General features: G+C 36.6%; 1 protein-coding gene across 6 annotated transcripts in view; it reads right to left on the bottom strand.

The window, feature by feature from the left end:
- The window catches only part of ATM (ATM serine/threonine kinase), a 156026-nt gene that overhangs the window by 126171 nt on the left and 12054 nt on the right, over positions 1-17801 (bottom strand). For all 6 annotated transcript variants that reach the window (XM_015100899.4, XM_042232886.2, XM_042232883.2 and 3 more), the window contains exons 5-9: positions 15635-15780; positions 11645-11809; positions 4527-4692; positions 3635-3873; positions 1880-2043 (exon numbers count right to left, since the gene is read on the bottom strand). In XM_015100899.4, coding sequence (XP_014956385.3) covers positions 1880-2043; positions 3635-3873; positions 4527-4692; positions 11645-11809; positions 15635-15780 — 880 coding nt within the window. The remainder of the gene's footprint in view (positions 1-1879; positions 2044-3634; positions 3874-4526; positions 4693-11644; positions 11810-15634; positions 15781-17801) is intronic.

The following is a 17801-nucleotide window of genomic DNA, read 5'->3' as shown; positions in this document are numbered from 1 at the left end:
GAACAACAGGCAGAAGAAAAGATGCTCAACATTGCTAATTATCAGGGAAATGCAAATCAAAACCACATCACCTCATCGCTGTCACAATGTTTATCATGGTTATCATCAAAAAGAACACAAATAACAAATATTGGCAAAGACATGGGGAAAAGGAGTCCCTTATACACTGTTGGTGGGATGTAAATTGGGGCAGTTAATGTGGAAAACAGTTTGATGGTTACTCAAAACACTAAAATCAGAATTACCATACAACCCAGTAAAATTCTCCTGGGTATATAGCTGTAAAAATCAAAAGTACTAATTTGAAAAGATATATCAACCAATGTTTATAGAGTATTACCTACGACTGCCCAGATATGCCAGCAACTTCAGTGTCCATCAAGAAATGAATGGATACACACCCATACACACAAATGAATACTACTCAGACGGTAAAGCGTCTGCCTCCAAAGTGGGAGACCCGGGTTTGAACCCTGGGTTGGGAAGATCCCCTGGAGGAGGAAATGGTACCCCACTCCAGTACTCTTGCCTGGAAAATTCCATGGATGGAGGAGCCTGGTAGGCTACAGTCCATGGGGCCGCAAAGAGTCGGACACGACTGAGTGACTTCACTTTCACTTTCTTTCAGTCATAAAAAAAGAAAGGTCTGCCATTTGCAGCAACACGGATAGACTTGGAAGGCATTTAAATGAAATAAGTCAGAGAAAGACAAATACTGTATGATATCAAGTACATGTGCAATCTAAAAACACAACAAATGAATATAACAAAAAAGCTGCAGATGCACAGATATAGAGAACAAACTAGTGGTTACGAGTAGGGTGTCTTAGTTGCTCAGTTGTGTCTGACTCTTTGTAACCCCATGGACTGTAGCCCACCAGGCTCCTCTGTCCATGGGATTCGCCAGGCAAGAATACTACAGGGGGTAGCCATTCCCTTCTCCAGGGGATCTTTCCAACTCAGGGACTGAACCCACGTTTCCTGCATTGCAGGAAGATTCTTTACCATCTGAGCCACCAGGGAAGGGGTATACAAACTACTGAGTGGGAATTTATTGTAAGGACATATTGTACAACACAAGAAATATAGTTAATATTGTGTAGTAACTGTAAATAGAATATAACCTTTAAAAATTGTATTGAAAATAAAAGAAATTTTTAAATTTTTTCTATACAGAAAAAAAAAAAAACCCAAAAACCACTAAGCCATCACCTCATGAGCTGGTAAACAAAATGTAATATATTCTTACAACTGAATATTATTCAGCAATAATGAAATATTCATGGTACAACATGGAAGAACCTTGAATACATTAAGCTTAGTGAAAGAAGCCAGACACAAAAGACTGCACATTATATGATTCCATTTATACAAAATGACCAAAACAGGCAAATTGACAAGAGGCAGAAAATAGATTAGTGGCTGGGTGCTAGGAACTGTAAGAAGCAGGGAATTGAAACTGACTGCTAATAGGAACAAAGTTTATTTTGGCAGTGATGGAAAGGCTCTGGACTTAGTGGTGATGGGTGCACAACACAGTGAAAATGCTAAAAATCACTGAATTATATATACTGTTTAAAATAATGAATTTTATGCCATATGGTTTTTAAATCAGTAGGGAAAAAAAAAGGAAACACATAGGGTTAGGATAACCTTATTTCCTGTAGATAACTTTTTTAAGAATGGAAAAGTTCATTGTCAGTTTTTACTAAGTTTATATTTGCAAGATAGTTATCTTGTAAGTTAGAAGGGCAATTCTAAATATTTATGGTGTTTTGAAAGGAATCAACATGTACAGAGTAATTTTATAGGCTTTTTACAGGCCTAATAAAAAGGAAAATGAATGGGAAATTTCAAAATGTGACAAGATCTACTATACCTGGTGACAAATATCTGCCATCAATTCAATCAAGTTTTCCTTAACAGCAATATTACGAGATCCTGAAGTATATTTTCCTCTGCTTCCTATATGACTTATTTCATTAACTAGCAAATCATACAGGTTGTATAAAATACTTCTCCACTTTCTTGATTCGTAAGCACCTGTAATGTTAAAAAATAATTAAATTAAAATATAATCTATATATACAATCCATTTGTACCACCAACTCCCACAAAACCATTCAGCTGTTAAGGTGGAAACATTAGAAGACATCTGGTACAGTCTATTTACTACTAATGGCTCCTCTGACTATATCCTTGACAAGCTCTACTTCCTAATGATGTCCACCTCACACTCAGTTAACTGTATACGCTTTGAGGAGAGAAGAAATAAAAGAAAGTTTGATTGAAATTTTGATTAAATTGGTTAGAGAAAGTTTGATAAGAATATGGAAGAATTTTAAAAAATAATACAATTAATATGTCCCCTCTTTTATATGAGAACCAACTTCTCTGTATGCCTTTGTTTAACAGAAAAACATTACCAATTTCTTCAACCAGTGTACAAATACCATGTTATCCAGACATCACATCGTCATCTCTCCTCTTTCCCTAGACACACTCCAGTCGACTTACGTCTCTTAAAAATGCTTATTCTACAAAATCTCATGAGTGTACCAGAATACTCACAATTCTGATCTAACAAGTATGAGGAACAAACAGTGGGGCTATTACTTTCCACAAACAAAGAACCTATTTAAAATCTATTACTGAATTTAATTTAATCTATTTAAGAATTTAATACAATCTATTAATATAGCCTAAAACTGTATTAACATTTCTGACAGCCTTATCATCTGCCAATTTTCAATTCATCCTAAACATACATTTAACTAAAACCCTAAATATATCACACCATGCCCAAATAAGCCTAATTTTCATTCTGGTGAGAGCTATATGAAAGATGAAAAACTGAGAAAAGTCACTATTCTTTGACCTATAGTCATTTCATGGGCTATAAATACATCTAACTATGTATGCTAGAAGAATGCACAAAACACACACAGCTGATTGTGATAAAGTAAGGTCATTATACTAACCATGATGAATTGGCTTAAAAGCTAGTACAAGCAAGAGTCAAAACATAGCCTAAGCACGAGTGAACTCATTCAATTCCGGTTCTACCCACTTAAATTCTTGTCTACTGAATGGAACTACACCATCCAAGCAATACTCTTGATGAAAGATTAACTTAAAGGAATGAAGGGAGGATAAGTCATTTATTTTCAGTTTTCCTAGCAAACAGAAGCCTGGAATAACTATGAGGTTTGAGACAATATGTATTTATCTTCATTAGGAACTGACATCTAGCTGGTTCAGTCCATATTTATCGATTTTATTTTTCTAATAAAAGCAATACATATGTAGATAAACAAGATCTTGCCTTCTGTGTCACACCTCTTAGCAGCTAATTATTACTACATAATCAGCTCCTAGAGGAAACAGTGTCTCATCTTTGTACTCCTTATAAAATGCAGAACTGTACTGAACAAATGGCAGTGCATGATATGATTTGCTACCATAGTTTCAATTTTTTTTTTAAGAAAGTGAAAGATATCCTCATGACTAATTCTATTACCATGCATAACAATCCAGAAGAAGGTCATAACCTCCTAATCATACAGATTTCATACTTAACCCTTTGCATATCAATGAAGAAACAAATTCAAAATAGCAAAAACTTTCTTTATACCTTTATCTTGAGTTTTGGCTCCCTTTGGATGATGGATATAAATTTGTAGCTGAAATAATTCAATAATTACTTCTTTTAAGGAATTATTAAGTCTCTGTTGAGTCCAAATATAAAGTAAGGTAGGAAGAATTTCATCTCCTAATTCACACACTCGAATTCGAAAGTTAACAGACAAAGTCTTGAGGAAGATAATAAATGCTGCTAAGATATGATTTAGACCTGCAGAGCTCGTTTCTTGTCTGTAACATAAAATAAAAAGACTTAATACAACAGGGGAAAATGTACAAACTGAAGACAGTTATGAAGTTGCACACTGAAAGAAAAAATTTGACATCCAAATAATAACCTTACTTTCAGACTTGTTCAGAAAAAAAAAAAAAAATCATAGCAGCATTGCATAGCAACAGCAAAAAATAGTTCTTAATTGGCACTAGGAGATCTGTTCTCTCTCCCTGCTACTAAAACACTGTCTAAAAATAAACTAATTCATAATACCTACCACTTACAAAATAGTTCACATTATAAATTGGGTAATGCCACACAATAAGATCTTGATATTTCCAAAACACATCCCCAATTCATTTTATTCTTAGCCCATCTTATACCTATCTTCGAAAATGGGGAAAACAAAAATTCTTAGAGGCCATAAAGCTTAGCCTGTTATTAAAAAAGCAAGACATCTCCCCACTCAAGAACATTATTTCACGTTCTGAATACTGAATATTCAGGAAGTACTGGACCTAACACTTTCTTAGGGAATCCACTAGTTCTACTATAACAGGTCCAATGCTTTCCTAAGACTGGTAAAAAATTGTAGTTACTCAATATAAAACACAGTCTTGTAAAAGGATCAGATGAATTTCCAATACAAAACAAAAACAGATTAGATTACCGTGCCTGGTGAATAGCCTTACAAAAAAAATCCAAAAATTTGAGATTTAATCCATCGGTCTGTGAACAGCATCCTTTGGTCACAACTTGAATTATTCTTGCCACCAACACTCTATTAATGTCTTGTGAAGGTTTAAGATATAGACTACAATACACAGAGAACAATTCTTAAAAAAAAAAAAAAAGTATTAGTTATGTTTTTAAAAAGAAAACTGTCAAAACATTTAATTTAATTACATGCCACAATTCAAATTTCGGTAATCCCATAAACAAAACATTAAAAATTATACTAATTTATATTTAATACAGTTAAAGAATCCCATCAATATTTAACTTTATAAATTAAACTGTCTTCAAAACAGGAACAGGGCTTCCCTGGTGGATCAGTGGTAAAGACTCTGCCTGCCAGTGCAGGAGACGCAGGTTTGATCCCTCGACCAGAAGATCCCACGTGCTGCAGAGCAGCTAAGCCTATGTGCCACAACTGCTGAGGCCCACATGCCCTAGAACCTGTGCTCTGCAGCAAGAGAAGCCACCGTGAAGAGAAGCCCAGGCACCACAACTAAAATGTAGCCCCTGCTCACCACAACTAGATAAAAGTCCCCCAGCGACAAGGACCCAGCACAACCAAAAATAAATAAAAATCATTAAAAAAAAAAAAAAAGACAGGAACAACTACAGGCAGCAAAGTATGTGAACATTAGTTTAAGAGCCAGACCTCAGACTTAATTTCTCTATTCCTAAATTCCTTTGGCTAGGCCCAACAAAACACTTGAAACAGTGTGTTCTCCAGTTTTATATTGTTCTATGCTAGTTGCCTAATAATGTGTGTAAAGTGTGTCAGGAAGTATGAAAAGACTCAGACTTTATGCTATTTGCAATCTAACAAATTAAAATAACAGGGGACTTCCCCAGTGATCCAGTGGCTAAGACTCCACACTCCAAATTCCGGGGGCCCGGGTTCGATCCCTGGTCAGGAAACTAGATCCCATATGCTGCAACTAAAAAGATCCCACATGCCTCAACTAAAAGATCCTACATGCTGCAATGAAGACAGAAGATCCCATGTGCCACAATTAAGACCTGGTGCAGTCAGATAAATGTAAAAAAAAAATTAGAATACCAGTTTTATGGATACTGACAGAAGACATGAGATTCCTAATCAGAGAAAAAGGACAATTTCTCACAGCAATGATGGGTATCCAGAGTAGCCAGAATGAGTAGAGTAGCCGACGAGTAGCCAGAATATCTTTTTTTTTTTTTTAATTTATTTTTGGCTGTGCTGCATCTTCACTGACGCGAGCAGCAGACACTCTCTAGTTCCAGTGAGTGGGCTTCCCACTGAAGTAGCTTCTCTTGATGCAAAGCACAGGCTCTAGGGCATGTGGGTTTCAGGAGTTGCAGCTCCCAGGCTCTAGAGCACCCACTCAACAGTTGTGGTGCATGCGTTTAACCGCACTGTGGCATGTGGGATCCTCCCAGCTCAGGGATCGAACCCATGTCTCCTGCACTGGCAGGTTGATTCTTTACCACTGAGCCACCAGGGAAGTCCAAGAGTCAACTTGTTTCTATAATTTTTCTTTATTGTTTTCTGTGTTCATTGATTTCTGTTATTCTGCTTGAAGTCTTTGGATTTTTCTTTTTCAAGTTCTTGAGATAGAATCTAAGGTATATATTGATATACTTGGAATCTAAGGTATATATTGATGTATTTATATATATATATACTTGATATATTTCTTCTTTTCTAATGTAGTCATTTAATTCTATAAATTGCTCTCTCAACATTGTCAACATTTGTGAGATGTGACTAAAGCAGTGTTTAGAGAAAAATTTATTGTATTAAATGCATGTACTGGGAAAGAAGCTCTCAAATTAATGATCTACGTTTAAGAAACTAGAGAAGAAATGAAACCCCAAACAAACAGAAGGAACTAAAAATGATAAGACCAGAATCAGTAATGAAAGAGGCAATATCACAACAGAGCCTAAGCATATTAGAAGGATAATAAGACAATATTTAAGAACTTTACACTCATACTTTCAACAACTCATATGAAATGAACAAATTCTTAAAGAAACAAATAATCATATATCACTGAAATATATAACCTAAATATATTGCATCTATATTGCATAACCTAAATCTTGCATCTATTAAAGAAACTGAGTTCATAGTTAAAAACCTTACAACAACCATGACCTTCAAATTCAATATATAAAATAGATAATACATCATGCCCTAGTAGGATATATAGCAGGAACATAAGGTTGAGTCAACCTATGAAAAACTAATCAACATTAACTCACCATTATCAATAAACTAAGACAAAAAGCTCTATGATTATCTCAATATATGCAGGAAAAAATTTAACCTAATTCAATAACCACTCACGATTAAAAACCATGAGCAACCAAAATAGAAGGAAATGTCCTCAGCCTGTATCAATAGCTAACATGATAATGAGCAAACACTGAATTGTTCCACCTAAAACCAGGAACAGGACAAGAAAGGATGTCTGTTCTCACCATTCCTAATCAAAATCATATTGGAGGAAAAACTATTAAAACTCTTAGAAGAAAATAGAGGGGGAAAGTTTCATGACATTAGATTTGGCAGTGATTTCTTGGAAATGACCCCCAAAGCACAGGCAACGAAAGAAAAAATAAACTGTATTCATCAAATCAAAACCTTTCATGCATTAGAGGACCGTATCATCAGAATTAAAGGCAATCCATAAAAGTCAGTATAGTCTAAGCTATGGTTTTTCCAGTGGTCATGTACAGATGTGAGAGGTGGACCATAAAGAAGGCTGAGTGCTGAAAAATTAATGCTTTCGAATTGTGGTAATGGAGAAGCCTCTTGAGCATCCCTTCTTCAGCAAGGAAGATCAAACCAGTCAATCCTAAAGGAAATCAAACCTGAATATTCATTGAAAAGACTGATGCTGAAGCTCCAATAGTCTGGCCACCTGATGTGAAGAACTGACTCATCGGAAAAGACCCTGATGTTGGGAAAGACTGAAGGCAGGAGGAGAAGGGGACGACAGAGGATGAGATGGTTGGATGGCATCACTGACTCAACAGACATGAGTTTGAACAAACTTCACTCCAGGAGTGAAGGCCAGAGAAGCCTGGTATGCTGCAGTCCTTAGGGTTGCAAAGAGTCAGACGTGACTTAGCAACTAAAGAACAACAAGGAATTGTTAGGGGAAGCACACTGACTGAACCCACCCACCCTGGCCAGACACCATAGCAATCATTTGCATGAGTTGTTTTATGAAGGAGGTCCTGGTAAGGAACACAGAGCTATTAAGCCACCCCCAACTGGAAGAGTCCGTTGGAGAAGGGGACGACTGAGGATGAGATGGTTGGATGGCATCACTGACTCGATGGACCTGAGTTGACCAAGCTCCAAGAGCTGATGATGGACAGGGAAGCCTGGTGTGCTGCAGTTCATGGGGTTGCAAAGAGTTGGACATGACTGAGTGACTGAACTGAACTGGAAGAGTTCAGGAAAGGTCAAAAGGTGACATCACGTGTCTAACCACCTCCCAGAATCCTTCTTGCTGACATCCATCTTGGATGAGCAATGCTTGTGCCACCAGGAAGGACTCTGAGTCAGAATGACTGGCCAAAGACAACCCAGAAACTAACCCCATCACCATAAGCCCTGAGACTGCGAGCCACGTGGCAGAGCAGTTCTCCTGGGTTCCCTTACCCTACTGCTCTCTGCCTGGGCACCTCTTCCCAATGAAATATCTTGCTTTTTCAGTACAGGTGTCTCCTTGGACAATTCATTTCCAAGTGTTAAGACAAGAGCCCACTTTTGGGCCCTGGAAGGGGTCCCCCTTCCTGCAACAGAATGGGAGAAAATATTTCCAAATCATGTATCTGATAAGGGATTAATATTCAATGTATATAAAGAACTCCTACAATCCAACAACAACCAACCTTATAAAAACTGGGCAAAATATCTGAACAGACTTTCATAGAGAGATGATAAACAAATGGCCAAATAAGCATATGAAAAGTTTGACATCACTAGTCATTAAAGAAATGTAAACCAAGATTACAATGAGATACCACCTCCCATTAGGATGGCTATTATCAAAAAAAAAAAGAAAGAAAATGAAGTGCTGGTGAGGGTGTGGAGAAATTGGAACACTTGTCCATTGCTGGTGAATATATAAAATGGTGTAGCCCTTGTGGAAAACAGTATGGTGAGTAGTTAAAAAATTAAACATAGAATCACCACATGATGTAGCAATTTCACTTCTGAATATATAGCCAAAAGAATTGAAAGGAAAGACTCAAAGAGCCATTTGTACACCCATGTTTATAATAGTATTATTCACAGTAGCCTAACATACAACCAACCAAAGTGTCCAATGACAGATGAATGGGTAAAGAAAATGTAGTATATATAAACAATGGAATATCATTAAGACTTTAAAAGGAAGAAAACTGATGAATGCTACAACATGTGAACATTATGCTAAGTGAAATAAGGCATTCAGAAAAGGACAAATATTGTAGAATTTCATTTATAGGAGGTAGCTGCTGCTGCTGCTAAGTCGCTTCAGTTGTGTCTGACTCTGCGTGACCCCAGAGACGGCAGCCCTCCAGGCTCCCCCATCCCTGGGATTCTCCAGGCAAGAGTACTGGAATGGGTTGCCATTTCCTTCTCCATAGGAGGTAGCTAGAGTAGTCAAATTCACAAAGACAGAAAATAGAATAGTTGCTGGAGGAGGAAGAGCTAGAGGAGGAAGTAGGGCAGGTTCTTATTTAGTGGATACAGTTTCAGTTTAGGAAGAAGAAAAAAGTTCTAGAAATGAGTGGTAATGGTTGCACAATAATGAATATTCTTAATACCACTGAATTGTATACATTAAAATGGTTAAAACAGTAAATTTTATGTTATGCATATCTTATCATTAAAAAATACTTATACTAAGGTCCTAGCCAATATAAGGTGAAAAAAGAAATCAGGCCACATGGCTCAGTAAAACTCTCTATTACTTGCAGATGACAGGACTGTCTAAACAGAAAATTCCCCAGAATGAGCAAAAGAGGTGTTAGACCTAATAAGAGAATGATGTTAGCAAGGTTCCAGATCAATATGTTTATTTCTGAACAATATGGAAAAGAATGTTTTTAAAAGACAGTAAAATTTACCAACTACAACAATATAAATCTAACAAAACTATACAAATTCTGCATATGCTGATAAAAATCAAAAACGACCTAAATAAATGGAGAGATATATCATGCTCATGGACTGGAAGAGTCTATGTTGTTAAGATGTCTATCTCCCCTAAATTGTTCAACAGGGTCAAAACAATCCAAATAAAACTGCTGCAGGATTTTGTAGAAATTAACATGCTGATTCCAAAATATATATAGAAATGTTGGTTTAGTCTTAGGCCATCTTCTCATCTCATATTAAACCCTCTACCTAGACAATTTCATCCATAACAATGTCAATAGCCACCTCTACCAAATATATTTTGAATGTAAACACCTCTTGAGCAGACGCTTTAACCTCTGAGCTACCAGGGAAGCCCAGAATTTCATTAGAGAAGTAAATTTCAGAGACGGTAACTAACTTGAAAAATTCACCAAAAAGACTGATTATTACAAGTGGAGGTAGTTTCCTTAAAAATACAGAGAATTTCAGAGAATGTGCCAGATGGTGGAATCATTATACAGAGACTAGAGGAATGACTGCCTATTTTTAAGAGAGACCCATCATTACAAGCAATAATCTTGTACAAAATCCTAAATATTGAGGCTGAACTATTTTGGTGACGGATGTGTTGGAGTATCCTAGACATCACTGGCCTATTCGCCAAAGTCTGCTTCTAGGCTTTCTGAGGCCCTGTTTGAGATACAACTTCCTTTGTGCTCAGAAAAACAGCAAAGGCCCCAGATAGCTAAGAAATTAACCAACAGCTGAGAAGACCTTTATTCATGTAGGAACAGTAGAATACAACACAGGGCACCAATTAGGTCATGGTTTTACAGTCCACAAACATCTTATCTTGAAATGATAAACTGACAGTAAAAAAATACAGATACACGTCTATTAAGTTATCACAACTTATCTTGAATCCTTCTCAATGAAAAATACTGAGTTTCTAAATTTTCAGAGGCAGCTATATTAGAAGACTTTGACAGCTGGCTTAAAGTCACCTCGTTAAAGCCAAATACCATTTCCACCCACTAAGCCAACCCAGAGACAGATATACTCTACCTCTGAAATAAATAAACTCAAAAATTTCAGTCTCTGACCAAATTTCCTTTGTGGTCACTTAGTACTTCTCACCTAGAAACTGTAAACAATTCCTCGCTGGCATCCATCCTACTTTACTTACCTTCTAAGTCACTGAGTCCTATATATTCTATTATAGTATTTTTTGATAAAGAATCCACCTGCAGTGCAGGAGACCTGGGTTCAATTCCTCAGTTGGGAAGATCCCCTGGAGGAGGGCATGACAACCCACTCCAGTGTTCTTGCCTGGAGAATCCCCATGGACAGAGGAGCCTGGCGGGCTACAGTCCATGGGTCGCAAAGAGTCGGACACAACTGAGTGACTAAGCACAGCACAGCACCTTACCAGTGACCTGCTAACTGCCTAATCCAATTGATACTTCTGTGTCTTACTACCTCTACAACACTTGAAATGCCACACCTCTTCCAACTTGAAACTCTCTTGCTTTCCCTTTTATGATACCCCTCTCTCTTGGTTTTCTTCTTTCTACTCTGTGAATCATTGTTGAGTTTAGGTGTTACTGATCTGTGAACTCAATTTCTTCTAACTTTGGGTTTACTTTGTTTTTTTCTGTCATTGGACTGCCAAGTCTTTGAGGAGAGAGATGGCATCTTTCAATTCTGCAATTTAAGTTCTGATAGCAGGCACCAAATACATTATTAGTGATAATAATTTAGGAAGTAAATAATACATAAAAGCTGTTAAAATCTATAACCATTTAATTTTACCAAGGTACTGTTAAACTGTGAGGTCATTTGGGAGATATATATAGTTTCTCAATGATATTTTGGCAAAATTTCATTTCACAAGGAAAAAATCACAAACAACAAACTTCAGAACATACCGAGCCACTGTTGCTGAGATATTTCACACCAGTATTTCCTCACTGAAAGAATGTCCTTCAGCAATATATTGCTACAATCAGCTCCATAAATAGCACCACTGGATGAATCTTTCACTGTATATATGATATAATTCAACAGTTCTTGACATTTCAGCCTGGGTGCTCCTATTTAAAAGAAACAAGCAAAAACATTAATCTCAAGAAAAATATGTTAAGGACACTTGGAACAGCAACTGTATGAACCTCTTTCTCATAAAAGAGTGATTAGAAAATTACAGCCCTTGGGGCAAAATTCAGCCAATCATCTGTTTCTAAAAACAAAGTTTTGGGAGGTGGGAGGGGCGTTCAGGATGGGAAATATGGGTACACCCGTGGTGGATTCATGTTGATGTATGGCAAAACCAATACAATATTGTAAAGTAATTAGCCTCCAATTAAAATAAATAAATTTATATTTCAAAAAATCCAAAAAAAAACCCCACCTTTTATTAGACCACAGACATATCTATTAACTTACATATTGTTTATGATTACTTTCAAGCTAAAACGGCAAAGTTGAGTAGTTGAGACAGAGACTATATAGCCTTCAAAAGTCAAAAACATTTATATCTGGTCCCTTTACCAATCTGCTAGTCTGCCAAATCTGAAGGATTATATAACAAAAATAATCATTCACTCTATCCTTAATAATTCACAATTTCTGACATTAGACCTAAAATAATTCAGTTTCTTGATGTTTTTAATAAAAATCTAAATTTACTAGAATAAGATATTAAGGAGACTATTATTTACTTTGAAAAGAAAAATTACTTTCAAGTCCTATAATAGCATTTATTGCATACAAATATATAAGGTTATAATTAGTTTTGTTTATTAGAGGTCCTGAAAGTTTTATATATACATATATATATATACATAAATACATTATATATATATACATATATATAAAATGGATATATTCTTAAAGGTAACAAAGTACATTTAAAAATTACTTAGTTACTTTTGTTACAGTAAATCATGCTGGTGTCACAGTTGAAATTTTTCATATTTCACTATTAACAACCTTAAAATTGCATACATATTTTTTGTTGCAAGCTATGAGCAAGTCATTATGTACATCTGAATATATACTAGTTTAGGGTTTTTTATGATAAGACTAGTTGTATTCAGTATATATGTATGGTAAATAAAAATACACTGATCAACTAAAAACATCACTGCTCCTTGGCCTTTTGTCTAAAATATTATTTTTACTATTGACTTGTATTATAATTTTAGAAATCTGGCTAATGATGAAATGCACGATCACAATATCCTCTGCTGTAACACCCTGTGCATTTGTCACTTATAGTCTTTGTAATATTTTCTTAACTATAACTTCTGTCATAGTTGAACAATATTTGCTTACTGGTTCCTTTCCAGATACCTCTTTTTTTCTCATCTGTTTCTTTCATCAAACCTTAGATGTTAAGCAAGTCTGGCAAAATTTAGACACGTGTTAAATTCCCATCAACCCTCAAACCGTTTGAAAAAAAAAAATTAGGAAGTGAGATAACATGATAGTAGCAACCTGGTCTCACTCTGAAATTAACAATGTTTAAGCTACAAAGTAAAACTCAAAAGCAAAAAAGCCTTAAATAAAAATACACTTTAAAATGTGATCTCCATTGTCAATTTTGCAATAGAAGGGTTTTTTTCACTTTAAAGCAAAATTCTAAGCTGCATACTTTTCTGATGGGCTACGAATGAGCTACAAGTCTCTTTCATTCAATCATAAACTCTGTAAGACCATATTAAGATCTATTAAGAGCCCAGCAGTAGTAGCCAAGAACACAAATTTTAATAGATGCAGAGCAAAAGCAGGTGCAAAAACATTTCAGTGTGGTTTTCTTTTGTCTATGAATGGAGTTTCTTCTCAGGACTTGGAGCTATCCACATGAAACGGCAACTCAGAAGAGATAGAAAACTAAATTTTTGCTAAAGTCATTATCTTTAGACTCAACTTTCATCCTATCATTCTGAAGTATCATTTACTAACAATTCTATATCCTTCTACTTAATGTTTACCCATATTCAGCTTTTCTGATTCTTAAACTAAACTTAGCATCACAAAGCCACTTTCTAAAGAGTAAACAGTTTGAGTCCAAGTTCCTAAACAAATATTTCTGCTTCTAGCTTTTCAGCACTGTATGACAACCATTTCCTTACAGAAAGCAATTTCTGCATTCTGGTTCAAAATATTAGCTTTTCAAAACATCAGCCGTGTAACTATAAAATGGGAGCCATGTGGCTCATCAGGAGCTAAAAAGAACTTATTTATTTATTTATTTATTTATTTATTTATTTATAATAAGCACGGTACTGATTGAGTATGGGTTCTGACTGCCAAGAAAGCTAATTGATCTTAGAATGAATTAGTTAAGAGTATAGAATAAAAGATATTCAAGCCCTGTTCCACTCCATACCAATCAGAATATGCCTATAAGACTGAGTCCCACACGTTTTAAGAGAGAGAATAAAACTGAAGAATATTTAGAAAAGTGACACAAAAGTAGGCCATATGAGCTAAAGGAAGTAGGTCTGTTTAGTTTATAGAAGACAACTCAGGAAATATCATGTCTAACTTCAAATATCTCAAAGGACGTCATATTAAAAAGATTAGTATTTTTCTGTATTATCTCAGAAAATAGAAGCAGTAACAAACAGACAAATTTTCCCTACTATGAGAACTACTCAAAGATAGAAAAGAAAGTCTCAAAAGGTATGTTTAATCATTGAGAATATTTCAGTGCCAGGGACATATAGATGGGATTCAAGAAAAATGGGTAGCAAATTTTTTTTTCCAAGCTATAACGAGTAGATTCCTGCCATGCAAAGTCCATAATTGAGGTCCTGTTACAGTAGCCTCTGGGAATTCATTTCTTTCTAAACCGTACCTGATACAGAAAAAAAGGAGGATGTATTCTGTCTGCCAGCAGAAGCGGAGGCAATGGAGATTGCATTCTAGACCCAGTGGCTGCCGGCAGCCTAGATACCTGCATGTGACCAAGGGATGGGGATCCAGGGGGAGCTGAGAGGTCTATTAAGTGTTCAGATTTGAAAGGCATCAAACCATCCCTCCAGCTACAAAAGCACCTTTGAAAACCATGACATTATCTTCTAGAGGTTAAAAAAAAAAAAATTGTTTAGTCACTCAGTCACGTCCAGCTCTTCATGACCCCATGGACTGTAGATGGCCAGGCTCTTCTGTCCATGGGATTTCCCAAGCAAGAATACTGGAGTGGGTTGCCATTTCCTTCTCCAGAAATAATATCTTTTAATTCTTCCAACCCTGAGATTCTATCATTCTATGCTTGTATAACAGACTTCCCTTGTGACTCAGCTGGTAAAGAATCTACCTGGAATGAGGGAGTCCTGGGTTCAATCCCTGGGTTGGCAAGATCTCCTGGAGAAGGGAAAGGCAATCGACTCCAGGATTCTGGCCTGCAGAATATTGTATAATCCATGGGGTTGCAAAGAGTTAGACATGACTGAGCAACTTTCACTTTTTCACTATGCTTGTATGCTGCTGCTGCTGCTAAGCCGCTTCAATCATGTCTGACTCTATGCGACCCCACAGATGGCAGCCCACTAGGCTGCTCTGTCCCTGGGATTCTCCAGGCAAGAATACTGGAGTGGGTTGCCATTTCCTTCTCCAATGCATGAAAGTGAAAAGTGAAAGTGAAGTCGCTCAGTCGTGCCTGACTCTTAGCGACCCCATGGACTGAAGCCTACCAGGCTCCCCCGTCCATGGGATTTTCCAGGCAAGAGTACTGGAGTGGGTTGCCATTGCCTTCTCCTGTTTGTATAAATTCCTCCAAATATTTGAAGCTATAATATTAAAAATCATTATATGTACTAGAAATCAGAGTTACTACTCAACATTTATCTCACCATATTGAGACCAAACTCATGAAACAATAACCCATTAAGCCAAGTAACAGCACTTACTTTTATTTGCACATTTGATGAAGCCCTTGACCAAGCTACTGATTTCTTGCATCTTTTTCTGCCTACTGGCTTGGGTCGAGGCCGATACATTTTGTCTTGCTGTTCTCAGACATTCTGTTTCTTTCTGAATATATTTCTGTAAAAACCTTCAAAAAATGAAATGGAATTCCAAAAACTTGTTAAATACTAACATTATTTTTAATAGTTTCAAAATGTCCTTCATGCCATCATAAAGAGCTTTTAAACAACACTTCTTCAAATAATGTACACTAACCAAAACAATTACATTTCCAAGGCCAAGCCCTCAATACCAATTTAAAGTCTGGTCTACAAAGTTCTTAATCTGTTTACTTCCATGATTTTCTACTGCTTTCCTGCTTGCTTTCTCATTTATCATTAAAAGCTTGCAATACAATTAAGAGCTCTCAATTCTTTCTCACCTCTTTCTGCTATTTAGTACATGACCTGTGTGTGTGTGTGTGTGTGTGTGTGTGTGTGTGTGTGTGTATTACATGACCTACTATTAGGGAAATTAAAATGGAGGAAGTCTTATACAAGCTTCAGAAGCAACAGAGCAGGCCTGTCACTTGCTTCTGATCTGCCTGGACACTGCCTGGATTTCATACCTGCCTGCAAGCACAGCAAGTCAGGCGGCACTTGAGATAAGAAAGGAATGGGTCTTGGAATCTCTTAAGCCCCTGAGGACCTGGCCAGTTCCCCAGGGTCTAAAAAGTTTTATGACTCACAAGGTGAAACCACATTGTAAAAATTAAATCAGTTTCATTTGTGCATGCAAACTGAAGATGGTAACAGTCTGTGGCCTGGGATTATAAACAGGAACCCCTAAAATAGCAATTTGAAGTCTCACCCTTGCGGTGGACATACAGCCCAGGACATTCTCCCAGTTGGGACTCCAGATTGCTGTTAACAAGGGACTTTCCAGCACTGTTTAAGTCTGAATGTTGGTTGGCCCAATCTGGTGATGTATGTGCTGTTACTCTTCTCTATTGTTTCTATTTCTGTTCTTTTAATAACTGCAAGGAGATCCAACCAGTCCATCCTAAAGGAAATCAGTCCTGGGTGTTCACTGGAAGGACTAATGTTGAAGCTGAAACTCCAATATTTTGGCCACCTGATGCAAAGAGCTGACTCATTTGAAAAGATCCTGATGATGGGAAAGATTGAAGGCAGGAGGAGAAGGGGATGACAGAGGATGAGATGGTTAGATGGCATCACTGACTCAATGGACATGAGTTTGGGTAAACTCTGGAAATTGGTGATAGACAGGGAGGCCTGGCGTGCTGCGGTTCTTGGGGTTGCAAAGAGTCAGGACACAACTGAGCGACTGAACTGAACTGAAATTAAGTTAAATAATCATCTATTAAAAGTTGAACTTATTTATTTGTAACAAGTGATTTCTTTTGTTAACAAATCCTTTGAACCTAAAACAAAAGTAAAACTATCAGCAAAATAGGGACCTCCTTCCTAAAGAGTTGGTAAGTTTTCTAGCCTTAATTTAAATGAAGTCTGCCTATAAGATATTCAGGATTAGCTGGAAGTGTTAGGTACATAGATGGCCTACATGATCAGCTTATGAAAAATATTCATATTTAGATAATAACTGTATTTGTAGTAGGCTTTTCTGGGGACTCAGTGGAAAAGAATCTGCCTGCAAATGCAGGAGATGTGGATTCAAAACCGGGGTCAGGAAGATCCCCTGCAGAGGAAAAGGCAACCCACTCCAGTATTCTTGCCTGGGAAAGCCCACGGACAGAGGAGCCTGGTGAGCTAGAGTCCATGGGGTCACTAAAGAGACCAGAATAAGTGACTAAAACAACAAAAATTATTTGTGTCATCTGAAATAAAGTAAGGAACCACAGGAAAAGAAGTATGTATTTTTCATGTTATCCACGATGAAATCCTCAATGGTCTGTCTAGTGCCAAATAAAAACTAAAAAATAAAATAGATTATCTATTCTAAACACTCAAGAATTAATATATACTCATATTTCCTTAGACTGAAAATGTTCTTTCAAGTTTATCAGTATTCTACATTACTTTAAAATACTTTCTCTTTCCTAAGTCTTACCACCTATTTCTAGTTATGAATGGATTTCATAATTGAAAATTATGCCTTTATATAAAAGCATCAATTCTGTTTGTCACT

Source organism: Ovis aries, chromosome 15, assembly GCF_016772045.2.
Source record: "Ovis aries strain OAR_USU_Benz2616 breed Rambouillet chromosome 15, ARS-UI_Ramb_v3.0, whole genome shotgun sequence".
Classification (NCBI taxonomy): domain Eukaryota; kingdom Metazoa; phylum Chordata; class Mammalia; order Artiodactyla; family Bovidae; genus Ovis; species Ovis aries.
Note: the sequence above shows the minus strand (reverse complement) of the source record. Positions and strands in the feature narration are given on the sequence as shown.